At 42.9% G+C, this 26,840-nt stretch overlaps 1 protein-coding gene across 2 annotated transcripts in view; it reads left to right on the top strand.

The window, feature by feature from the left end:
* Positions 1-243: 243 nt before the first annotated feature.
* The window catches only part of KCND3 (potassium voltage-gated channel subfamily D member 3), a 138,794-nt gene continuing 112,197 nt past the window's right edge, over positions 244-26,840 (top strand). For both annotated transcript variants that reach the window (XM_026077221.1, XM_026077222.1), the window contains exon 1: positions 244-1,352. In XM_026077221.1, coding sequence (XP_025933006.1) covers positions 244-1,352 — 1,109 coding nt within the window. The remainder of the gene's footprint in view (positions 1,353-26,840) is intronic.

The raw sequence follows: 26,840 nt of genomic DNA on the forward strand, positions 1-26,840 counted from the left end.
AGCTCATTATCATGTGACTTGTTTAACATCATTCTTCAAATGGGAGACTAACACAAGCCAGTTGTTTTAAATTCTTGTGCACGTACTGATCTATAACTCTTTAACACAATGGGGCAAGACACCCTACTTGACTTTGTGTCGCATTTCTGTTTTGTTCTGTATTTTAGATGGAACTGATCTGACTTCCAACAGGTCTCAGAAGCAGCCAAACTGTCTTCTCCAGTAACAAGGCCTGGGGTCATCATGGCAGCAGGAGTAGCAGCATGGTTGCCCTTTGCCAGGGCAGCTGCCATAGGATGGATGCCAGTGGCCAACTGTCCGATGCCACTGGCTCCAACGGAGAAAAATAAGAGGCAGGATGAGCTGATCATTCTCAATGTGAGTGGCAGGCGTTTCCAGACCTGGAGGACTACACTTGAGAGATACCCCGACACTCTCCTGGGCAGCACCGAGAAGGAGTTCTTCTTCAATGAAGACACTAAGGAGTACTTCTTTGACCGGGACCCTGAGGTCTTTAGATGCATCTTAAATTTTTATAGAACTGGCAAGCTACACTATCCAAGGTATGAGTGCATCTCTGCTTATGACGAAGAGCTTGCCTTTTACGGGATCCTCCCCGAAATCATTGGGGACTGCTGCTATGAAGAGTACAAAGACAGAAAGAGGGAAAACGCAGAGCGGCTGATGGATGACAATGACTCAGAAAACAACCAAGAAGGGTCCATGCCATCCCTGAGCTTCCGGCAGACCATGTGGCGAGCCTTCGAGAATCCCCACACCAGCACCTTAGCCTTAGTCTTTTACTATGTCACCGGTTTCTTTATTGCTGTCTCTGTGATCACTAATGTTGTGGAAACTGTCCCTTGCGGCACGGTGCCTGGAAACAAGGAGCTTCCATGTGGGGAGAGATATGCTGTGGCTTTCTTTTGCTTAGACACAGCTTGTGTGATGATTTTCACGGTTGAGTATCTGTTGAGACTCTTTGCGGCCCCAAGTCGCTACAGATTCATCAGAAGTGTAATGAGCATCATTGATGTGGTGGCCATCATGCCGTACTACATTGGCTTGGTGATGACCAACAATGAGGACGTCAGCGGAGCCTTTGTGACACTAAGGGTTTTTAGGGTTTTCAGGATTTTCAAGTTTTCTCGCCATTCCCAAGGCTTAAGAATCTTGGGCTACACTTTGAAGAGCTGTGCCTCTGAGCTTGGCTTTCTCCTCTTTTCCCTCACTATGGCAATCATCATCTTTGCAACTGTGATGTTTTATGCAGAGAAAGGGTCCTCAGCTAGCAAATTCACCAGTATTCCTGCTTCCTTTTGGTACACTATTGTAACCATGACAACACTTGGGTGAGTATTACTTTTTCTTTTACTGAGCAGCAGGCAAACATATCTTAGGAGCCTGACTCCAGTTACTCTTTGAGGCTAAGCATGTTTCTGGGTGCATGTTCCAAAAGGGGCTGGAATTGTTATGGGCTTGATTCTTCTTTGCCTGTCAACTTCTGGAATTTATGCCTATGCAAAGTTGTATAAAACACAAAATGCACTTACACCCACTTGACAAATGCTTGGCATAAAGGTAACTGAATGCAGGAGGAGCAAGGCTGTGGAGTAGCAGGTCCTGTTTTGCACTCCGTCTGTAGGGGTGCAAAAAAAGACATGAGTGCAAAGCAGTTGGCAACTACAGCTTGTGTTTTTTCAGACATTCATTCAAGCCATAGATTTTACAAAGTCATTGATGTATATTTTGCCTCTTTTTGCAACATTGGTCATTGTTTGCTTGATTGCTTGACATGCCTGGAATTACAGGTTTGCTGAATTCAAATGGATGTTGTGGGCAGCTATACTCCTGAAAATATTCAGTGATCACCAGGATATGATGTGTTTTTACTTAATTGAGCAGGGTATGGGTTTCTTGTCTGTGTCTATTTGTGAGTTTGCAAAATAATAAGAACATACTGTAGCAGCTGCAGTAGAATTTCAAACACTTCTATGGACAGGTACAAAGGTAATGGTATGTATAATCAAAGCAAAGGAAATGTAGCCTGGAGGACACTTCCTTTTCTTCTTCTCTTATATTTCACTTATGTCTTATGTCAGATGTTTCCACTGAGATTATAGATTTGAATTTCTGTTGCTCTGAACTAAAACCTTTGTAAGAAGAATGACCAAACCCTTACCGTGACAGGATTGTATAAAAGAAAGTAGGCTTTATAGGTTGCTGCTTCAGGCACTTACAAAGTTACAACCTAATGCAATCTCTGAATTCCATACATCAGAATAATATGCTAAGTTTATAGTTGCTTTGCAAACAGTTTTCCCACTGGAGAGTTCACACAGTTTAATATTCAGATTTAGACAATTCTCATTCTTGTAATATGGTGACCACTTTTTCTCTAAACTGCTTTTGATTTTAAACACTTCTCTGTGCCTATTATGCATGAACAGACTCACAGTAGCACTTTAAAATTATCAAAATCATAATTCAGCTGTCAGAAAGGCAGAGAATCTCAGCATATGAAAATTGTAAGCGTTGAATTTCTTCATTAAGTGAAAATGTAAAATGTTTGCCATAGTAACTAAAAGATCATTTTTTCCTCCTGTTTCGGTATCTAAACAAAGCTTGCAAGTTTGGCTCATGTCTAAGTGGCAAAAGCTAAGTTCTTTGCCCCTGGAAAAGCAGTCAGTGCTCACTTAGAAATCTCAGCTTGGACTTTGGATCCCAGCCCTCCCCTGATCCTTGGTTTAGCTTTCCATGTTCTGGCTCAGCCCATCCTGATCAGTCCCCACCTGCCAGTCCCCACCACAGTATCTGAGCAACTTCAGCAGGGCGTGATGTCCTGCAGCAACCTGCCACGGGTGGCTTGTTCGCACATTCTCTCCCCATGAGGGAAATGCATGCAAGTATAGCTCTATCTTCTGGTTTCTGTTTAGTAAGGATCACTTCTCTCTTTCTGTCCATACACACATGCACATCCATACATACATTGCTGTACGTTCGTGAGGGGGAAGTTAAGGTCAAAGAAACATTTGGCGCTACTTGGGAACAAATCTACTTTGTAAAATGTAAGCAGCATGTGCTGTAGCACAATTAATTCTCTGTTCCCATCAGTGACTTGGTCTTTTTCTCTTTCTTTTCCTTTTTGAATACACGGATAGACAAAACAGAGTGCTGTTGAGCACTTCAAAGTGTCCTCAATCTGTTGTAATCACAGAAATTACAGATGAATGAGTGCTTTAAATGGGTTGACAAGAATTCAAAAAATTAGACATTTAAACATGGCTTTGTAAGATTTCATTGGAAAGGGACCTAAAAAGTGCTATCAAAGCACTAAAGCTTAAACATCTAGTATTACTGATCTGGCACTTTTTGTTGGAAGATTTTAATTAAAATAGGTGTCTTTAGCAAATAGTCTATTAGCTGAGATTGCTGTCAGATCACAGGGTTATAAGAAACTCAGAAACCTAGATAACAGCAGACACAGAAGAGAGCTATATATGCTCTCTGACATCTAGCTACCCATGATCTCATCCATCAGGTATTCAGCACCTTCTTATCCAAGCAGCAAAACCCAAACACTTCACTGCCTTGCTAAAACCTATACTAGAAGGAGAATCATCACTACGAGCCCTGTTGGGCTTTTATGGCTTATGAACCCTGTGTGGCTTATGACCCTGTTGGGTTTTTAACCCACTTTCCATCAGATGAGCTCCGCAGAGCTCCTGCTGGATCCCCGCAGACAGGCACTTTTGGGGCTTGCTGGCTGAGCTGCTGTCGGGCCGCTGCCGCATCCCAGCTGGGGCGGTGTGCCGGACACACGGAGAGCGCCGAGCGAAACGAGGCGCTGCCGGAGTGCCGGTACCAGCCCTCGGCGCGCGCAGTGCCTCTGATACGGGGGTTAACATCACTGCACAGACGCGAAGGAACCGCAGAAATGAAACATTTGGCCCCAGCTCATTTCCATCTTCCCGTCTCGCACCGTGTGGCAGAGGCAGTCAATATCCCTGGACCCCCTTTCTCCCTACAGATTCTTTCAGTTTTGACAAATTGGCATTTTCATAAGAAAATTCATATACATCTCTCCTCAGAAGTCATTTAAATATGTTTGGAAGGATCCTGTTACTAATGAGAGTACTGGCAATTCCTATCTCACAGATACTGCCAAAAATGCCGCCAAAATCTCTAACGTGCTTCTTAATACATCAGACTTTGCCTATTTAGCGGTTGCCAGTTAGCTGCTTGCATTTCAGCAGTGTTCAGAGCTCTTATAAATATCTTAAATGTTATCCCTTTATTTGCCTTTAAAAATTTAGCAAGAATTTAGAACAAGAAACTATGAAGTATGCTGGATTTTAACTCAAATGTACATATGTATGCTTTTTTTTTTTCTTTTGAACACCGAAACATTTAAATCCAGATAACTGAGCATTTTCCTGATACTGGAATTTCATTGTTTGTAACAGATTGGTTCATAAGCTGATTTGGAATAGGCAGAATAACTTTTCCCATGCTATTAAAGCATTTAAAAACTAGCTCAGAAAACAGAGAAAGTTTACTAACAACAGATAAACAGATCTAGCCTTAGGAAAGCATTATCAGATGTTCCAGTTGACTAACATTAATAATAAAAAAATCTAAGCCAGATATTTGCTGGTGCAAATTAAATTAATTCAACTGAAACCAAGAAGCTGTGGTAGCTTGTACCAGCCAGTCTCTGCCCTTTAGCCTTGTATGCAGTAATAATATAGAAGGTCCCCAAATGGTTTTTCCTTTGAGCAAATGACAAAGCAGCAAGAACAAAAATGAAAATCCTTCAAAATTTAATACAGAGTTTTGTCTCTTTTGCTCAGAATTTCACTTTCAGGTTTTTTCTCCTGTCATCCCAAAGACAAGCATTACATTGACTGTCCTGGATCTTTGCAGTTTTGCATCAGTTTTCTTTTGGTGAGAGTCTATCTATTTTAATGGAGCTCCACTAGTTTACACTGACTGGAGGTTTTGCCCTCGCCTGCTGCTGAAACCCTTTGAGCATAGAGCTGTCGGGTGGCCGACGAAATGCCGCGGCTGCTTCGTGTACGGCACAGCTGCCGCGAGGCAGAACGGCTCAGAGACACCCAAACCCCCAGCTTCGTGCAGGGCGTCCGCAGCACCTCTGCAGAGCGTGAGCATCTCCTGCCCATTCCCCACCAGAACAAACCGGCTGCAAGAGTGAACACCTTAGGCATGATTCATATTAAATATATAACCAGTGATTTTGATGGAGCTGTCTATCTTTCTGAAGGGTGCATGAGCACGGTCTTTCCAAGAACATCAAAAAGTAGGGTTGGATCTTGAAACTCACTGCTGTAAAACTCTCCTACTGCACTGTAAGTCAGTTATTCCAGATTCGTAAAGATACAATTGAATTTCCAGATTGACCCATAAAGAAAAGCAATAAAAAAGCATTTCCTACTGAAGACGAAGTACTGCATAAAACAGAGTAAGTGCTGCTTTTGGTGGGATTACTATGCAAATCAGGCACAAGAGTTTTGAGAAATCTAAGATGACTTGCAAGCTCCTTAGGTAGCTAACAACCCAAGGAGAAAGGTGCAACAATTTCTCTGGAATGGGAAACAAAGCAATGGAATTAAATTATACTGACCCTGCATCTCTGATCCCTCTGCTGTGCTCATCAGCCCTGGTTTAACAGAGGCTGGTTTTAATTTAGCATGATTTAAATTTTGCTCAGGAGGTTTTATAATTAAAGCATTATTCTTGGGTGCATCTTAAATCAATCTGAATTACTGAAACAACTATTCAAAATTAATTCAAAATCAGCTATCCAATTCATGCAGAGACATCTTTCTCAAGAGGCCAACAGCTACCTATCCTCTCTCTTGCCCTTCTGTAAAATGCCAATAAAATAAATATTAGTTTTGCCACCAGCCTTTCCTTCTTCTGCAGGAGGTGCCGACCTCCTTGCCCTGCACGGCAGTAACGTGAGCACTGCCAAAAGGAGCTGAGAAACACGGTGATCGCTCCCATCATTAGCATGCATGTCTCTCTCTTGGCTTTTAGCTAACTTGATATGCAATAGCCATCAGTTTTCTATCTGTACTGAGAAAGTTTAATTACCATAAATTTTGTTACTTTGTTACCAGAATACTGTTTTTATTTACTTTTAAATGATGTTTGATTTTGGATGGGGCAGCCTCATGTTTATAGGCCTGTCAACATGCCTTACAAACAAGGCTGCAGTGCTAGACCTCTCTCATGCAACTAAAACCCACACCATTTTCACCCAAAGAGCATATTTTTCTAAGCTTTTTATAGCTGTTTTCATTTCACCCAGCAACAGTATGTTTCAGACTCTCAGGCAGTATCTGTGACCTGCAATGTAGGAACCGAATTTTAGGTGTGAAAACCGAGCGCCACATTTGCCTGCACAGTTGCTGGAGAGAGGGGGGCTCCCGAGGGCAGATCGGAGCCTCGCGGCCGGCTCCGCCGCCGTATCCCGTGCCGGAGGAGGTCAGGGTCCCGGCAGAGGCACCGACCGCAGGCAGCCTCAGCAGCCCCCCTCACCCCCACCACAGCTGCCCCCTGGAGCATTTGGGAACAAAAGAAGAGAGGGCTGAAACACTGGCAGTATTTTCTGGAGGGAACTGGCACCGAAAGCTATGAGCCATTTGTGTCAAGAGACAGTAGTTCTGTGGACCAAAGAACAGAGGGTTTTGATGGATTTTGTCTGGGTTTGAGCCTGAGGATATTGTGTGATTTTCTAGTGTCTCACCAAGGCTCCGCGCCCACAGGGGTGGTCCTAGGAGAACCGCGATCTTCTCTCTGACTATCTTCCTTACAACTTGCGAGAACATCCTGGTTTCGAGATCTCTATCCCTCATTCAGATTTGGCTGCGCTTGGTCAATGGGCTCAACAGATGCACATCAGTGCACTTGGGCAACACAATCATACCTACATTATCCATTTAAGGAACCCAGTTAACCCTAGGAAGGCAAGAAAACAGCTTTGCCAGCCTGGCTATGTCAACAGCCTGATCTAGATTAAGATCTGAAATTTCTTACAGTTTTTATTATCAAAGTGTTTAGAGAGCAGGATTTTTTTTTCTATTTTGATTTATCTTCATTCAAGCTGATGCCCTGTGGTTCTGCAGAACGTGGGTGAGAGAGGGAACTGACACTTGATCAGCCATTTCTGAAAGAAACATCATTATTTGTTATGTTTATTTCTTGGGCTTTCTTTCTTATTGGTATTCAATCACAGGGAAGAAATAGGATGAAATTTAAGTAGTGAAATAGCGTGTGAAGTAGTTATTGCCAAACTGTTGACAGCTGGTCTAGCATGAAGTTACTGAATACTGACCACGTTTCTTGCAGCTGCCAGCTACCTTGTGAACAGAGATTTTTTTTGCAGTTATTTCTCCAATGCAAAGTACTGAAAACACTCAAGCTCACAGTAACCTTCATTCATCCTGCTTCATGCAAACTAAGAGGCGCTTGCAAAGTAAGGAAAATAATAAATCATCTCTGGAGCACTGCTGCTCTATGGGTTCTCCTGGAAGATTGCAGTGTGGCCCAGTAATCATATTTTGTGTGTCAGTACTTCAGTAACTGCCATTAAACTGAATCAGAAAAAATGCTTTAAAAGAAATGCTACTTTGCATATTTAACATCAGCGATGGAAAGATGGATGAGATGTGGGATGTTTCCTTTGTAATGCAAGGCTCTAAAATTGCGTCACTCTCACCATTTCCTGCAGAGTAAACAACTCTCATATCCACAGGCCAAAGAATAGCTTGAATTTAATATCAGGAAAGTCCAATCAAACAATGAATTGATGGAGCTATACAAAGAAGCCATTTTCTTGAGCCTTCGTTCTCTTGACTCCAGCTTCATCTTATATGAAATGTGTATCAATTTTCTTACTCTAATGGATTTACAGATATTGTGTGCAAAATGTCTTTGTATCAGAAACTACAGAGGGAACCTTTCCCTTCACTATCTTGATGTAAATCTGAGGCAAGCATCTCATTTTTGAGCTATTTCTGTTCACCAGAACCCCAGAAGTATTAAAATACCCTTATTCATTCCCAAAACAAGTGGAATTCACTGGATTTTTCTCCATCTTAAAGAAAATATTTATCTGTCTTCAGGCTTTGCGTAGTTTTGGATATTTGTAATGACTGCACATATGTGCAAACACAACATTTTTAACGGGCAAGACAAAATAACTTTCCTTTAAGCTAAATTTGTTGCATGAGAAATGAGTTATTTTGAATAAGGCCAAGTAAAGGTACTGACTAAAATTATAATGTGACTATTAAATTTACCAGTGGGAACTTTGGCAAAGATGCATCTATAGCAACTGATTTAAGAAATTTTTCTATGCTTCTCTTTCTTTTTTTTTTTCACTTGCTTTCTAGCCTGCATCATAGTAAGTGCCTGAGAAATGCAGATTAAAGATAACACTGTATTTTCACTGGAGATGAAGGGAAGAGATTGGCTTGCTGACTGGACCTGAGCTATTTTTAGTCTCATAAAATGATAATTTCATAATAGCACTGATCCAGTAAAAAGTAATTAGTTTACAGAGATCAGTAGAAAGTAAGGGACACAGTAGCCACTGTCAGTATGAAAGCAGTGAAAGGGGAAGAGAAGTTAAAGGCCTTGCATCAAATTAGCCCAAACTAATTATGTCTCTTAGCTGATTACAGTTCACACAGTTGAAATCAGTTTTAAGTGTAAATTGCATAGCACAGCCGTAGCTTTCCCTTACAAGTACAGAGGGAATATCTGAGACCTGTGTCTCTGCAACCCTTACGGTTAGACCTCGGCTGAGGTCAATCCTCTACTGCGATGACTGCCAATAGCCATCCTAAGTCTTTACAGAAGACATCTGCAAATCACATGCTTAGTCAGATGCTTTCTTGGCATGGATTTAGTATGTGATCCCCCAAAATAAGAAATGAAAGTCCTGCCCTACTTTAATGTTAGGAAAGCAATAAAAAAAAATTATTGCTATTTTTTAATGGCTTCCATCTGCTCTGGGCAGCTGAAACCAGAAGAGACCAAAAGAAGCTTATTTCTAAGCGATAGAGAAGCGTCTCAGGAACTGTAGTGAGGCTGCCTACTAAAAAAAGAAACAAACACAAAACCTGTGAGGTATTCAAAGCAACTTAGGCCTAAACAGCATTCTTCCTGGCCATCCATCACGCTTACGGCAGGGACTCCGGTCCTGGGGGAGAGGTTCTCCGCTGCCTCGTGGCTCTCACAGTGACTATTACCGTTGCTACCAGTGCAAGTCAGCACTGATTTCAGGGGAGACTGTGTATTACTCTCATTTAATGCAGGCCACGTTTCCATATCCTTCCTACCAATCCATGCAGAAGCACACAGGGACAGAGCTGCCACAGTACATTAACAGAGGACACAGCAGCTTTATTTATTTTTCATGTAGCACAAGCCTCAGAAATGGAGATAACTGAACCTAGCTGTTGCTTTCCCTGCTACCCATGGAAGTACTCGGAGCACGTGCCCTTGTGCCTCGCTCTGGCAGCATCTCCAGGCCAGCAGAGGGGCTCTGGCACTATAAGGCCATCTCGTGGTGAACATCACAGCCCCACAGAAGTTCAAGAAGAAAAGAACTACGATGAGGTCGTTTATCCATTGCCCTCCCACCTCGAGCTGCTGCGGTATCCAGCACAGACACTTTTTTCTGTCAAATTCCACCACTTGCACTGTGAATTTATTAGTACTTTTCTTCAAGGCAGGCAGACTGCTGGATGTTTGCTTAGCTTAGTGGCAATCTCTCATCGCTTTCATACCATCCCACAGCAAAATACTGTCCCTGGGCTTCCTGCGGAGTAAGTGGTGGCATCCCGCATCATAGCAAAAGGGAAGCAAGACACTCCCAGAACAGGTACCAGGTCCCCATCACGATTTGACTGTCAGCTGTCAAATTAGCTCGCAGCAGTGCGTGGGAAGGACCGGGGCACTGCGGCCGCCGCGCTGCTTCTGGGCATGCCGGTGCTTCTCCCCAGAGCTGCTCACGGGGGAAGGTGTAGACAGACAGACGGGACTTAGCCAGGACTGACAAACCCGACCTGGCCCTGCACACCAGCAGTGGGGCTGGGTGGCTGCACCCACCACTCCTGTTTACAGCCAGGAGCCCGGGAGCAGCAACGGGCCTCTGTTGCTCGATGACGAGGTGCAGAAAGTGCTTGTTTATGCCCTGAAATAGGTTCCTTGAGGAATCGCTGCGTTTCCTCACGCCGGGATTTCCGCACCGCACCGCTTTTACCACAGCCAGGACACAGTAACAAACAGGCCCTCTCTGAGCAAAGCCTTACGGTTTGAACAGATAAATCAAAGAGCAGGAGCAACGGAGGCAGAAAAGTGGTTCACCCAAGTTTTTGAGAAGAAAGCCGCAGCCTGAACGGAGCTCATCCTTCTCGCAGACGGATAACACCCGTGGGAACAGACTGCTGTCTGTTTAACTATTTACCGCTGCTACATTAGAACACATTCAAGGGCTGTAATTCACCTCTTAAGGTTACAAGCAAGTGTCGAAGAGTTATTTTAAAATCAATATCTAACAGAACGCTATTGTTCCAACATTAAAAACCTGCTGGGAAATTACTAGGAGGCATGTGGCAAGTCAAATCACTACCTGCCAGGGAAGGAAACAATTCATTACTTCTCTAAAAGGTGCAAATCTTTACTGATTTTTCAGCCTCCAAAATGATGCTGGAGCATCTGGCTCTTTCCTTCTGTCGTTAGTTCGTGCTCTCACTCCTTTGCTCCGTCTCTCTGCTAAGGACTTTCCCCACTTCCCGCACGGGCTGTGAGGAGCTCGGAGCTGGGCACCAGCACTGCAACTGTTGTCAGCTCTGCTCCTCTTCCTGACGGAGGCTGGCGCTTTGCGTACGAATTATCTCCCACCTATAAGCATCTGCAACAACAACAAAACCAAAATGGGCAGCCACTCAAAGTCATTTTATGAGCAGGCTCTTCACTGCGAGAATTCGAGACAGCCATTGAGTAGATCGCCTGGGGAAGCCTGCTGCTTTAATCTTGGCCTGCCATCTGTGGCAAAATTAAAACACAGATCAGCTTTAGCTTTTTGCCTTCAGGACTTTGGGAAATTTGGCTGATGCACGTCCCCAGAAAGCCCTTGAGAGGGATTGCTTGCTTCTGAAGAGAGCAGTCCTGCAGAATGAAGCTATGGCCCCTGAAATCTAAGCTTAAACACAGAAGTGTAGAGGTCTCAGTGCAATGGTGCTGTGGAGTCACCTAATAACAAGGTCGAATAATTCAAGTAATAAGTCTTACACTTACGGAGTGAAGCAGCTACTGGTTATTGAATGCGTACCGGCATATGGGTTTGCTGAATGCTCCTGTGCTAACACTAGAGAAATAACGCCTTATCACGGACGAACCTCACCAACCTTCCTTGCAATAGGCACGAGTCAACGCTGCCAGGTTCACTTTTTAACTGTTCCTGTGAATCAGACCTCAAAACCACTCTCAACATTTTGAAGTACACTTATTTTTTTATTACTGGTGGTTATTTTTCACATGCTTATTGCTTTATTCTTTCTGTACATGTGATTCTCCTTTACCATTTATAAGATACAAACTGCTGCTGCTTTTTCTCATCTTGCCTGTAGATACAGGCTTTCACATCAGATGTGAAAACAGCAGATGATAAAATCTTCAGTCACTCTCAGCCTTTAGAATTCAAATTCACAGCCTTGAGATAACAAGATTTCACCCCACAACCAGACAGTCCCTTTATTTCTTCTCTGTACTTAGGAAAACACTTCTTACTATTATTTTATTCTGTGTATTTTCTCACCCACTTGCCACAATCCCCATTTCCATCTTTATATGCTCTGTATGTAACTCATATGTTTAATTTGAAGACAACAAATCATCAATAGTACACATTTTTTTCTGTATTTGTATGATATCTAGTAAGGGAGCCTCCCTAAATACCATTTATAGTCACAATGATAAATACAAAATTTTTTCAATTATTTTTCAATTGAAAAGGAAAAAGCAAGCCAGCTATTCTTGCAACCTAATGCTTGGCAGAAGCAAGCTATCTTCAAAAGGAAAGCTAAAATGAGAGAAAGCTGCACTGAGCTGCTGTCTCCTAGAGTGCATATACATTAGTGTCTTAGTTTGGATCAGGAGTGCACTTTGAAAGCAAAACTCTCAATCATCCTGTCCTTAGTGCAGTTTGGCTCACATTGAGAAGAGGTTTCAGGGCATGCAAACTGGATTCCTTCTTGATGAAATACAGCTGAAAGATGCACTCCAGGAATGCACCTAATGTGCTCTTATTGCTAATGGGTGTTCAGGCCATGGAGCAGACTAGAACTTGTCTAAAATTAATCCTCCCTGAGAGGCGTACGGTACAGCTGCTGGGTCCTCTGCACCAGCGGTTTCATTCTAGAGATCAGCTCCTACTGAGCCACACTACTTGCTAATGCAGACACAAACTTACTCCTTCCCTGCATTTGATTTCAGAACTCATCCTCAATTTGTCATCTTGTTTTGAGTGTCTTTTGAGGTTTTGATGGTTTCTTGGCCTTTTGTCATCAATATTAAACTGAGAAAAGCTCCCATGGCTTCTCTTTTCCTCTTCAGAGAGAAGATAGGAGTAGGCTGTTGTCGATTTAACAGATTCTGACACCTCTGTTACTCCACAGTATGAGAGCCTTTTTCTAGTAATCAGTGTATGACATGAGTAGAAACAGGACTTAAATTTACCACTTTGAACATGAATCAATGAAGCATTATTGCCAACACACATCCTTCACTGTCACACATTTCGGTGGTTCTGTTGGTTCAGAAAGATTTAAAACCCTGTCTCCCACCCAGCTTTGCGCCTGCGAGATATCCTTTTTATCAAGCTCACTCTCTGATCTCTGCATAATTAACCAAGGTATGAAATCCCTAGCTTCTGCTGTCTATCTATGTGCTTTAAAACTTCCTGCAAGACCACTAGATTGTGTACAGATGGGCAATCATGGTCAGCTCACAGGAGGCAATCACAACTTTTACTTGGTGCCTCTTTCGTTTTCCTGCCTACTTACATCTGCCTAACCGTCTGTTCATCAATCCAGGGAGCATCCATCATGTAATAAGATGAGTTCCACTGAATCAGACACTCTGCTTCAGTTCACGAAACGAGCTGGCATGATATTCTAGCCTTGGCACGCCATATGCAAAAAACTTCCGCCCTTTTAGATATTTTCTGCTATAGAGGAATAGCAGATCAGGTTAAATAATGGAAATGTTCATTGAGCAAGACAGCTGTTGAATGAAAATATGCAGATCAGCTCAAATTAGGTAAAAATCACTTTTCTTGCAAAAGGTCAAAACAAGTAGTAGGCTGGGCTGAAGGGATACAAGATTCTGGGCTGCAGAGGGCTGAGCAGAATGAATTTCACCAGTAATGAGCTTAGTGAATAAGCTCATTACTTAATGAGCTCTATTGAATAAGCTTGATTTCCAGTCTAGGGAAAGCCTTCTGAATAGATAAAACGTAGGTAAACAGCTCCATAGGTTTACATCCAAAAAATATATCTGTAACTCAAGACCGAAGTCACTGTCATTGTCAGGCTTTCTTGAAGGTGCAGATGACAAGACTGCAATACTTGGTTGCTTACTTCTGACTGAGCGAAACACAAGCATACAGCAACCATAAATGGATGGATAGGAAAAGCATTATAAGGTAGAAGTTGTTTTCCAGTTTTGACCTTTCTTTTCATGCTCCTCTCCAAATTCAGAGGGAAACAAGGCTGCATGCCAACATGACTTGTTAAAACACATACGTCCTAATAACTTTCCTTTGGTGTTATCTTAGAACTGTTCTACTCTCCACATAAGTCAACATAGCACTGGACCAGGCAACCTCCAGAGGTCCTTCCCAACCAAAATTATTCTATGATTCTCTGAACAAATACGCCTAAAATGGTACATCTCCGTGGATCTCCATCTGAAGCCCTAACCTTACTTGTGTGGTCTGGGAAGGTATGTCAGATCAGATGCCAACTTAAAGGTCCTGAGGAATTGCCCAATGGAAATCTCACATCCATGCTGTCCTGTGACAGATCCTTTGGCCAATTTATTACAGGAAGGTATGAGTCTTCAAATATCTAGCCTATAAGGAAAGGTCCAGTATACATGCACATGCTGCTCAACGTAATTTTCTATTGTATTGGCTTGGAAAAGAAAGGAAAAAATGAGAGTTCAGAAAAGGAGAACAGAACTCCAGATGTTGAAAGAAAAATCTTTAAATCTTAATTTTGTCTTCCACATAGTAACATTTGTCTCTATTTTTACCATTTTTTTTAGCCAGCCAAAGATTTTCAGCAGATACACAAGTACTGTTATAACAATCCAGCTCCCATGTTCATCCCATTCCTAGATACTGCCATCCTTTATCTTGGCCCTTTATCATCTGAGTAGAGCTGCAAAATGCTTGAAGAGGAAAAGGGAAGTTAAAGAAAATGTTTAAGATCTGCAGTAAAAAACAACTCTGGTAATTTGGGGGGAAGAGGAAGAATTTTGAGGAGAAAACAGGTGTTCAGTCTTTAAAAAGACAAACATTTATACCTATGCATGCGTGTCCTTAAGCGCACATGTCACAGAGTAAATAAATGTGCACACAGCTCGCTTGTACGTGTCAGTATAGAATCACATGAATACAGTGTGGAAGGCTGGCACCAAATGTACTGCGAACAGAAAATGAATCTCAGCGGCTTTTATGATTCATTTTTTGTCAGACACAAAAGCAGAGTCTGTAGCTTCCTCATTAGCCGTGTCCAGCGTGGTTCATTCATTACTGCAGCACATAAAACCTGCTATTCAGACGAGGCTATGGCTGTAGCTCTGTGCTTCGATCTAGGACTGTTTTACTGACAGCTTTGACAGTCTCCTGCAATTTCATGTATGCAAATAATTTTTTCATGGTTCTCCCACTCTGATCACAATGTGTATCAGGAGTAACTTCATCGTAGTCAGTGAGTTACATCCAGGAAAAATGAGCGTAAGTGACAGCTAAACTGGGTGCTGTGGATTTGAATAGAAAGGGATGTAATTTGGGAGACATATGGTGCACCACTTTTATAGGAAAGTCAGTATGGCAATAGATGCCTTCTAACTTTGGGTCCTACATAGAGCTGTATCTCATCTTTCATGTTTACCAGTGCTTTCCTCAGATATTCTGCAAATAGCAGAGATTTCCAGTCCTCAGTATTATATGCAGCTTTGTTAAGGCATTTAAGAGAACTGTTGCAAAGAATCTGTGCGTAGCCACTAATAACTGCTTCCTTGGCAATATCAAAACAGAGTGGGCAGACAGTGCTTGTACTACCTATAGCGCTTCACTATACAATAAATTAAACCCACCTGTTAAATCATCACAAACTGCGAGAAAGGGTATTTGTCTGAATATGCGTGCATACTGAATGCTTTATGTGCAATGTGAAGTACTTACGATGAAAGTTTAGTTGGCAACTAAAACCATCTCAGATGAGGATTGTGGAATTTTGTAGGAAACATGCGCAGCCAATGCATCCTCCGCTCGGAGGAGCAGCTTCCCAGAGCACGCAGGCAAGCAGACGAATGCAACCAGCAGCCACAACAGCACGCAGAAAGACGCACGAGACGCCGCACAGCTGTTAGGCAGTAATAGCGCCTTTGCTAAACTCGGCGTACAGTATAAGGCAGAGCTTAACACACATGAGTACTAACAGTGGTACTGCAGCACAGCAAAGCAGCAGGAGTTACAAGGCAGCGCTAGTCGAGTTTCTCCAGGAAGAAGCGGGCAGACAGCTTTCCTCTACCTTGATGCGCTTCATTTAATTCATTACTCTTAACTTGCCTTCAGCCTCATTGCTGGGATTGCCAAGAAAGCATCCGCCTCTTTCTCTAAAGGTTATCATCATATTTGATACAGAATACCATAAAACATATTGTAGAAGTGGGATGTCTTGTGTCCTGCATTTCTGGAAAATGTTTCTCCCTCACGAGCTGTCACAGTGGTTTAGCGTAATGGGCTTCTGAGGACCAGACAGAAATGTCAAGGGACAAGGTGAGGGTTTTTGTAGATGGCAGCTATCATTTCCCTCATCCGTTCCTCTCACCAGGGAAAGAGATAAATGAAATGACAACAGCATCTTTGCCTTTGTGCAAGCTCTCACTCTGATTCAGAACAAAAAACTTCATGTGAACAAAGGAAAATTATGGTAACTTTGCTCCTCCCCCAGCAACTTTCAGCAGATGTTTTGGGAGGATTTGATGACCATTTGTCAATTAGTTTTATGAATCTCTGTGCAAAGATTCTTAGCATCAAGTGAGATTTCTTAAATTCAGCCTCTGCTGTGAAATGACAGAGGTCCAAAATGTTGTTCAATGTGTTCTGCCCTTCCTGGACCCCTGAAAGCAGGCAGCTGGTCCCGCTGCAGGCTGAGATGCAGCAAAGTCACACTCTCTATCCCACTTTTAGTTTTGGTGGCCTCAGGAATTAAATGTGAACTCCTACAAATAGAAAACGATGCCCTAGGGTTCACATATTGCTAGCTGCTAGGCAACAAACTTTATATTTGGGGGAAAAAACTATGATACACCGAATCCACAGCTTTCTGGAAGTTAATCAGGTAAACACGCTTAGTCAAATATCCCTCTCATTCCAAATTTGGACATGTTCCAGCTATAATTCTACTGCAAGATAAGCACCGCCTCCATCGCACAGAAAGAACTGAGAGAACTGAGGTCCAGGGAGAGAAGGTGACTTGACAGTGGTCATACAGTAAGTCTATCAGTAATCAGCTCAGATGGCTTACTTCCAAACTTGTAATGCAATCTAAATAAAATATCAAAGGACCTGATCTCCCCTCGTAGATAAAAAGGCAGATTACTGAAAAAAATCACACAGAATTTTAGATGATAGAATAAAAGATGTTCTACAGCTCTATATTTTCCTGCTTTATAGGGAAATACCAAAAATAATTTAGCCAAATACAAACAGAAGTTGTTGCCTTCCCAGAAGCTGATTTATTATGTAATAATAGAATGCCATAAATAATGAATCTTCAATATCATCATGCCAAGAAATGTATGTGTGTGTGTAAAGAAATACATGTAAATCTCACCAGGGTTTGCCAAAAGGTTGTCATTCAATTAAGACTGCAGATGGGCCCTTTCTGTTTGCGTCAGTGAATTAATGAAGCAGTTATCTCTCTTCCACATCTGCCTTACCTATGACATGCTCAAAAGTATGTATTAGCCTTTCCTCATATTAAGGTTTATCTAAAACTTATCTGTTTTAATAGATTATAGCTATACATTCTAACAGAAAACAGTCCATCTGTGTACAACACTTAATACTTAAATGGACTTCAGTGTCTCAGGCAATTGGGCATTTTTGAAAATTTTACCTAGAAACTTATTACAGTGCAATATATGTACTTTACAACAAATACTGCTACACAGTATGTAAAATGTTAGATAGCAGTAAAATAAGTCCATTTAAATTACAGTGTAACATAAGGTTTCGAGCTTTTACTATATAATCCATTTCAAAGTATTCTTGGATATGCTGTTTTATGGTAAAACTGGATTTTTAGCAAAACCTTGCCTACAAAATATACTTAGCATAACAAAATGCAATCATAGGGGTCAGTCTGCCATCTAAGATGCAATGCATCCTGTAGATCCACATAATATCTTTTCTTCCACTCATCTTTTAAATGCAATTTTCTGTTCCAGTTTGTTGAAGACCAGGTTAAATCAATAAAATAAAAATAGCATTGTAATGTTATATTTTGTGGCAAAAGACTAATGTCTCTTCTAGTCAGTAGCTGTAAAAGTGATAAACCCAAACCAGATTTCATATAATCACGCAGATCTTTGGCTGTCTTTATCCATACTGTTGCTTGCCGACAGAATAAGGCCATATATAGAACAATATTAAGCCCCCTGACACAAGACCCTACATTTCAGAAGTTCTAAGATTTCTTATACTATCTTGCCCCTAAAGAAAAATCTGTTCATTTAGGGTCATCAGGGAGTATCTTCAGATACAGCAATTTAAGTGTTGAAGTATCTCCGTATCCTTCCCTGGTGTTGCATGTTTCTGACAGATTTAATGAAACAAATGCCAAATTTACTATTGTAGTCAATTAAGAGAACTGGTAGAATAATGTCAATTACTTCTTTTTGGCCAATTTTAAAGGCTAATTGTTGCCCTCCCTCACAACTTTCCATGAAGTAGTTTTCTAAGACCAACAACTATTCCTTTGTTTTTCAAGAGAGAGAGAAAAGTGAGAAAATGACAATTAAAAGGTGAACTATCTGTGAAAAAAGCCCTCCAGAATGTTTTCATTAAAATTATTATATGAAAATATTTAGTGGTCTCTAGTCTTACAGGTTTTGCCCGTAAGAGCTCTGACTTCTTCATTTGCACATTTTCCTTACATTGCATACGACATTCAGTGCTTTACAAATGGGTCTGAGAAGACTCTGGTGTGTCTCACTGCGGTCTAGCTCTCCAAACACATGCTTAGTCTGGATTTAGGACTCGGTTTGGCTTTTGATAGTTGGCCTGCAAGACATATGCACTAAAACAAGTCCGGTTCCTTGTATGTCTGATAAATGTTAGTTCTATCTTTGGAGACACCAGGGAAAAAGAAATAACATCTAAAGCTGAGATTTTTCAAAGGAGGCAGAGAGTTACATCTGAGTTTTGGGCACCCAGCTCCCTTCGGCCCCTGTGACTTCCACAGCCTAACTATCCATTATGTCGCTGGATATATTTCAACAAAGTTAAGTTAAAGTTAAGACCTCCCTGAAGCCATGCTGGATGGAAAGAGGTCTGACATGCCATCAGCGCAAGGAAGCTGAGATAAGTGAGTGAATTTAGCTGCCACCAGAGCATTTGCTTTCATAAAATGTCAATACATCTTCTGCTTTCCTGAGCTGCTCTAACGCCCGGTTTTGTAGAGTCAGATATCAACATCCCAGCTATCATAACTATTTTCCTCCTTATTGCTTTCCTTTTCTTTCTTTGATATTAGTTGATGTTGAGAGAAAGATCAATTGGGAAATTAAGAGCAGACTTGGAGGTCCCAATGCACCTAAGGCTTTTTTGTTCATTCTGTGTACAGTTTCACAAGTCTTCGGTCCTTTTTTGATAAGCAAAGCTATTTAGCTAAGACAGTGTTTTCAATGGTATGCAACACTTAATAGCAGTATCTCCATACTGATAAACTCCATCTTAGTTTAGTCCTTGAGCATCTCTCTGATACAACACAATTTACCTGTTTAACTTGGAAGTTAGAGAAGAAGGTAAAGCTGCTGCGAATTTCTTTTATTGTTGTTCATAAAGCAAATAGATGAAACAAATCTTTTATGCTTCCCCATGAAAGCTAAGAGCCCTCATCTAGGGAAATAATTGTTTTTCAGGGAGAGCTGGCCAGGGGACAGGATCCCTTCAGCAAGGGCAAGACGCATGGTGCAGTTCAGGTCAGATAAGGACTTGGATGCACAAATCACAGTAACAACAGCGCGTGTCGTTCTTGTCGTTGCTTCGGACAGCATGACTGCGTGCAGGCTACAGAACAACCAAGTGCTTGAATGCATGACTAGCCTGTGTTGACAGAATTTACATTTTATCAGGGACGCTTTGCCATCTTTCTCACTTAACTGGATAGACTTCAAGATGCTGAAAAACAGAAAGGACAAGTGCCTAGACTAGGTTCTCAGCTGGCATAAAATTGCCCAACCGAGAGATGCTCCACTGATTTACACCAGATGAGGACTTGGCTAGTCAGTGAAAAAAATACCTCCCAAATTTGTCCCTTCAAAGATGTGAAGTCTATATATCAAGGGAGAATGCTTAAAATAAAGTCAACGTGATTTTCCTTTCATTTCCTATGATAACTCAGAGCTTAAGTTCAGAAGAGGTACTTCTATAGATATTACCATATTGGTTTCATCATCAACGTCTTCACTCCTCTTCCCCTCAGACTCCCGTAAAAAAGCCTGAATTAAGTTTAGGAACAGAAGCCCTGAATCAGGAGTGTGCGCTTAATTCCATCTTGTGTTAGGATTGCACTTAAGCATGTAGTTAAACACTGCTCTGAAGGTGATACGCTCGTGAATCATGGCCAACATTTCAGAAAGGAATCACAAGAAATGACATATTGGGAATTTTCACTTTTTTTTTTTTCAATCCATGAAATAGGAGAAATCCTGGGCTAATTAATTATTCTAAATTCACATAAGCATAATAAGATGTTTCCAAACACAGGAGTATAGAGAACAGGGATTTAAAAATATGCATTAAGATGTACATAAGACTGAACAACATTTGTGCAGCTCTGCTCAAGCCACCTGCAAGTACAGGAGAAAAAAATAACTAACCTCAAATTGATTGATAAGACTTTTCCTGTACGATGCTTGTGCATCTTATGAACACGCCAGCTTTTCAGCTGACAATGTGCCTGGGCTGTGCTGCTCTTTGAGAGTCAGAGTTAATAATAACAAATGCAACAAATTATCTACTTAGTCGGTGGACAGAGTCCAGCCTTGGAATTTAAAAACAATCACTCTGCCTAATCATTATTCACTGCGCACTTTTTACTTGCACAGATCTGTCACTGGTTAGCAAAATAGCACAAGATGACTGTCAACTTTAAGCCCTTTCATGCAAGATTCATAATGATATAGTTGGAGACTGTAGCATAAATACTTATAAAGCACAGAAATAACAGGTAAATTCATGACTCTTCTATGGAAACATATTGAAGTAAAGGAATTGAGTAGAAGACACAGGCCACAGTCCAATGCATACATTGGGCTCAAAGGACATCTTAAAATCTGCCGTGCATAGTTTTGAAGTCCCATGAACACAGTGAGTGTATTCTTAGCCATAATCCTGTATGTATCCAGGCAGGAGGAAAACAGAGCAAGTGGGTATGAATAAGATTCCTGAAGATTATGCCTAAGATGTGAAAAGCACTCACATCACTATGATAAAACATAACCATAAAAGAAGAAATTGAAGGCTTGAATCATTAGGCAGTCATCTACGCCAGTATGAAACAATTTTAAAATGTTACCATTCAGATATGGTGGAATACATTGTTCCTCTTGCAAAAACAGCGTTATTAGGTAGAAAACAAGGACCACTGCACGAAAGGCAGCCCCGGGGAAAGATGTGGCAGAAGCACGGGTCTCACAGTTCTCTGTCTCGCAAAGCTCATCATTTCTAAACTGATTTTCTTTTCTAGATGCTCCCACTCCTACATAATTTAAGAACTCAGTCTGTGCAGTTAGATAGATCTGTGCCTAATGAGTTGCAGTGGAAGGTGTGCATCCACAGTCAAAGGTCCAGTATGACTTTTACACATGTTGCCCTTAATTTATTTAGCAACAGTGTCAAATATAGGGATTTTACAATAGAACTAGAGTAAATTTAGTGCATATACAGGTCAAAAAATTATTCTCTGTGTCCTGAAGTACTCAATTAAAGTTCATCACTAGTCAGCATAAGAAAGAAGGAAAAGAAGAATACAATACCCTTTTTGAGATATGTATGCTTGGCAATATTTTTCTAGTCTGCGCATGGGTCTATGTACAAGCAAACAATCTGAATTCTGATCTAATATACTCATGAAACATACAAAGCATCACAAGGAGAGTGGTGGGAAATGAAGTCTAAAATATCAGAGATTAGGTTGATGAAGAGATTGTATGCAGCTGTCAATATAAAATTCCTCTTCCTTCTTAGCAAGTGTACCCTGCGGTCACAGTTTACTTACCGAGTGTGCTACGCCTGACAGCAGAGTTGCAAGGAATATTCTGTGAACTTAAGGGATATCGGCTTTATGCCCGTTGTGAATAATGGGCTTTGTCAAGAATGATCTATTTAAAAACTAAGCACTACTCACACTTGTCTTTCAGACGTACGTGATCATTTGCAAGGTATCACATTAGCAGGGCTGAGGGCTGTAGCTCCTAGCTAATTTGTGGCGCAGCCTGGACTGAGACGCTGAGGCCCGTCCTCAGCTTGCGGCCGCGGTCCACAGGCAGCCTGGGAGCAGCTAAGGGGCAGCAGGCAGGACACGCCACCCCGGAGGCTGCTCTTTGCATGGGATGGACACACGCGTGTATCTGCACGGCAAAGCCTGCAAGCCAGCCGCACTGTTATCTGTTTTCCTGGTGGACAGGTTCTCACGGGGAAAGGAGGCACAGTAAAAGCAGCCTAAGTGAAGTACGGCTGTTAAACAGAACTTGTTTATTTGTTTCCCAAACACCTTCTCCTACTGTGACAACAGGTATCATACTTAGTCCTCAGTCATCTTATCCTTTTGACAGATATGTGAGCTACCAAGTAGGGTGGGGTAGGAAAACGCAGTTTAAAAACACTTATCTTTTATCCCATTTAGATATTTGTTAGTGCCAGTGCAAGCTTAGCGGGTAAATTACTAAGACTAAAAAACTGCCCCTTCTTAAGGATCTAAGGAAGAAGAAAGCCTACAAGGACCAGATATTCCTACTGCCTCTCCTGTTGCTTTTCTTCATACTATGCCATCCTCCCCAAATGTTGTATTTTTCCTCCATCTGAGTCGCACACTGCTTTTCGCTCCCTAGCCAGAACAGTGATTTTGTGCTTCTCTTTAGTGATTGTTTGTAAAAGAGGGGAAAAGTCTCTGCCGCAGCCATGGAAGGTGACCTGAGTGCAAAGGCGTCTTACAATAAGCACTACAGCAGTTGTAGCGTTGCCGAGCCTGTAACCCTGCGATGGCTCTACGGAGCGAACAGCTGGTGTCTGGGACCAGTGACGTGAGATGATTTCAGAGACTAATGTTCTCCCAACTCGCTATTGACACATGGGATGGGTAAATGAGATTTACTTTGGCATCTCATTCACTTCTCAATCCATCTTCTCAAGTACTTTTTTTTCTCCCTCCAGTCTGTACATGGAAAGGTCAATCAGTTTAATTACAGATGTTAGACACACACGTGCCATTTGCAGATCTGTTCAGCATGCTCAGGCAATGGGAACTTAGCTGCACACTCCTACTGTTTTTGTCACTGAGTATAACAGCAACAGGTTTCTCACTGCAGCAAAGAAACCTCCCCATGTGCTCACTGGATTAGTAACAAAAAAAATAACTGAACTGTACTGAGTTTTAATGACATTTCTGCAGCTTCACCAAGACTGTCAGAATATGTTACAAACATTTATTGAAGTTCACTGCCTTCCTAAATAAACATTGACATCTCCATTTTACAGATGGAGAATCCAAGTCAACAGACGACTGAACTTCTATGCGAATCATACAATAAACACGCGGGCGCAACTCCAAATTCCCTGCTCCCATTTCCCTGCTCGGGGCAGTAGGCCACCTTTCCTTCAGGGGAGCAAGGGAACCTGCGCAATCACTTGGAATAGCCTCTGTACCAAATCGACTGTAGCAGATCAATCCCAAGGCAGCTTTGATCAAGTTATTCTTTGTTTCTTTAAAGATCCTGCCGTCTGCAGGAAATGAGCAGTCCGACAGGGATGGATGGCAGTGAGATTTTCTGCCATTCATTAAGAGAATCAATCCAGCAATCCTCCTACTACAGTTTTCTTGCTAACCATTGTAGCATCACCCCAGAAGGAAATTCCTCTGACAGTACAGGCAGTTTTGATACCTATCATTACTCTCCACATCACAGTTCTGATTGGTACTCCTACTTTCAAGACTCTTTGAAAAGCAGAGGCAAAAAAACATTAAGGGGTTATAAATGGTCTATTGAGACTAGAATGTTGTTTCTATCTTTTTAGAAAAACCCACAAAATTCTGCAGGGGTCAAGAAAAACAAACAAACAGTAGATGCCTTAGTCTTTGAAAACAGTTTCATACAGTCTGTTCCAGGAATTCATACTGCAGTATAAACTTCTCTTTGAAAAAGAGGACACTTTAAGATTTTTAATTGCATCCTAACCTTTCATTAATTGGGCTTTATGTAGTGAGCAACACCACTGTAATAGGTCTGCAACCTCTGCACTGAATGCAAATGGGCTGCAGTCAGGGAGGAGCACCCGAGGATGCCAGGCCCCCGTCTCCACCGCAGCTAATGGAACCATCGAGCACAACAGAGAGTTTCTGATTATCCAGTGGCCTTTGTTTCACTGGAATTAGTTTCAAAACAAGCAACGTCTGAAAAGCATTCCCCACACACCACAAATTTTGGCATTCACACACCAGAGAGGCATACAACAGCTCTAGAAAGTTATGGTTTTCAACAGCTCTGAAAAGTCGCATTTTAAATTTATTTCCATAGTAATGAATCTAGCAAATAATTTTGTCAGAAAGATTTATTTACGTACCTCACATTTATGTTTTCATGGCATTTCTGAAATTCCCATAAGCAATGGATTTTATGGCTAATAAAAGTAATAACCCCAAGGGCAGTCACTTTGTTAATGGTTCTGCTTGTGCGCGTGCTGTCTGTGGCTGCATCAGTGCAAAGCACTCGAGGGACCGGTGCTGCAAGACGCTCAGCACGTCTCCGGGCACGTTTGGAGCTCGCCTGTCACCTGCAGCGCACAGAACCTGCCGGATGAGGCCACCAGGTATGAATTCCAGGCTTGAAAGACAACACCCATCTTTGGTGAGAAAAGAGAGCGCAGAAGCTAACAGGGAAGTGCAGGCAAAGCGCAGGCAGAGCCTCGCCCAGGACCTTTACAGCCAGGAGGAACCGCTAATCACAGCCTCAAAATCCGATCTCCCGTCCTCTCCCAGAGCTCGGGCTTCTCAACCCCAAGTCCAGTAGCAAAATCCGGCCTTCTCCCTGACCACCTCCGTCTTCCTACTTCTTGTGCCTCAGCCCTCACAGCCGCTGCCTAAAGCACGGAGGCCGCAGTCGCGCCGGGTGCCGGGGCGGGCCGGGCACCCCGCAGCTGCACGGCGCCGGGGCAGAGCGCCCAAAGCCCTCGGCGCCCCGGGACGGGCGCCGTCCTGCCGCTCCGCTGCCAAGGCGGCAGCTGGGGCCGCGCGACCGGCCTCGGAAAGCGGCAGCGCGGGAGCCCGCGCAAACGGCTCCGCTCGGCAGCGGGAGGAGGAAGCCGAGCGAAAGCCGAATTCCCCGCGCGCCCTGAGCACCGCGGCAGGTTCGCTCCGCAAGGCCGAGGCTGGGCTCAGCGCAGCCTGCCGGGGCGCCCGGCTCTCCCCGGCGGGTCGGGGGCCCTCGCCGGCTGGGCCGGGCCGCGCGGGGCGGCCGCCGAGCGCCACCTGAGCCCGCTCCCCTCCGCCCCCCCCGCGGCTGCCTGCAAATATCTCCCAGCAGAAACTTCTTGTCTCTTGGGCATTACAATGCCATTTGTTCTAATTCTTGTTGACATTTCATTTCACACGCTATTAAATGAACCTCTTCAGAAGGATGAAATAGGAATTTGCTTTAGAAGGGAGAAATATAATGTGTGCTTTAGTATAAAACAAGCTCATGATTTATTCTTCTGATAATAGTTAACATATATGGTGCAAAGCATCCAGTCAACCTTAAACAACACTGCTGTATTTCATGTAATACTGTACTTGGGGACTACGGCAGCAAAGGCACTAACGTAATGCCCTGTGTTTAGGTGCTTCTATTATTGTTATTAGTGGCATTTTAAAACCAGTCATAGTATTTCTAACTAAACTAATTTTTCCCGCTATTCGTAAACAGAGTTGAAATGCTTTCTGTAAATATCCAGTTTTGTATACAGACTAATTCAACAAGGGGGGATGGAAGAACAAGCGTAAGGGAACTTAAATGAATCACTTTTTCTTTGAGGAATTCAGCGATGACGTATTGCATCAACCCCTTCCCTGCTGTGTCTGTGCAGCAAGCTGACACCCGACACGCCGTACACCTCTCCCTGAACGGCACAAAACGACCTTAGGGGTGGAACAAGCCGCTAAAGGCACCGGTGAATCTCTCTCACCGGCAAACGGAGCACGGCGTGAACGGCCCGTCCTGCGCGGGCGCGAGGGAGGGGGCTCTGGAGGGCCCGTGGCCCCCAGCGGGATCGCGCCACCCGGTTCGCGGGGGATCACGTCCCGCACAAAAAGCGCAAGGGGCAAACTGATGCGAGCAGACCTGGAAAACAGAGCAATACAAACAGCTACTGTAAAAATACAGCCTGCTCCTGCTTTCAGTGGGCCTTAACTCCCAACGCGATACATTTATCTTCCATGGTGATTAAAGCTCAGCAAAGTCATTAATGCTAAGATTTTTTTTCATTGTATCATGTTAAGAAATAGCCCTTATTTCTTATTTAAAGAGAATAACCCCCCTTTTCCCTTTCTAAATCTGCTTTCATGTGTGAAGTGTAATACCGAAAAATGCTGAGAAGGGGTCCATTTGTGTATGGCTAATCAACAATTTTATGAATACAGTAAAAAAACAATTTATGAGGATAAATGAAGGCTATTATTTCCAGAAACCGCACAGGATCGTAATGGCATTAAATCAAAGCCCATTTTACTATTTGATTTCTGAAAGTTTACTTTCCTCTATCGTATTTCTTAGCACTACAGAACGGGATGGATGCTCCCCCGGCTCCCAGCCCGCTCGCGCTCTCCCTGCCTGCCCACGGCTGCAGCGCCAGGCTTCAGCCGCGCTCCTCCTCCTTCCTAACTACTGCTTTTAAAAGAAACGGGGCTCTGCGAAACGGAGGGCTGTGCCGCGCGGGAGCCGCTGGCAGTGCCAGCCCGTCACCCTGGCAGGCAGGCGCGCGGCGGGACCCCGGCCGACGGGCGCCCCTGCCCCAGCCGGGCACCAACCTC

The sequence above is a fragment of the Apteryx rowi genome, unplaced genomic scaffold, assembly GCF_003343035.1.
Source record: "Apteryx rowi isolate R43461 unplaced genomic scaffold, aptRow1 scaffold_45, whole genome shotgun sequence".
Lineage (NCBI taxonomy): Eukaryota > Metazoa > Chordata > Aves > Apterygiformes > Apterygidae > Apteryx > Apteryx rowi.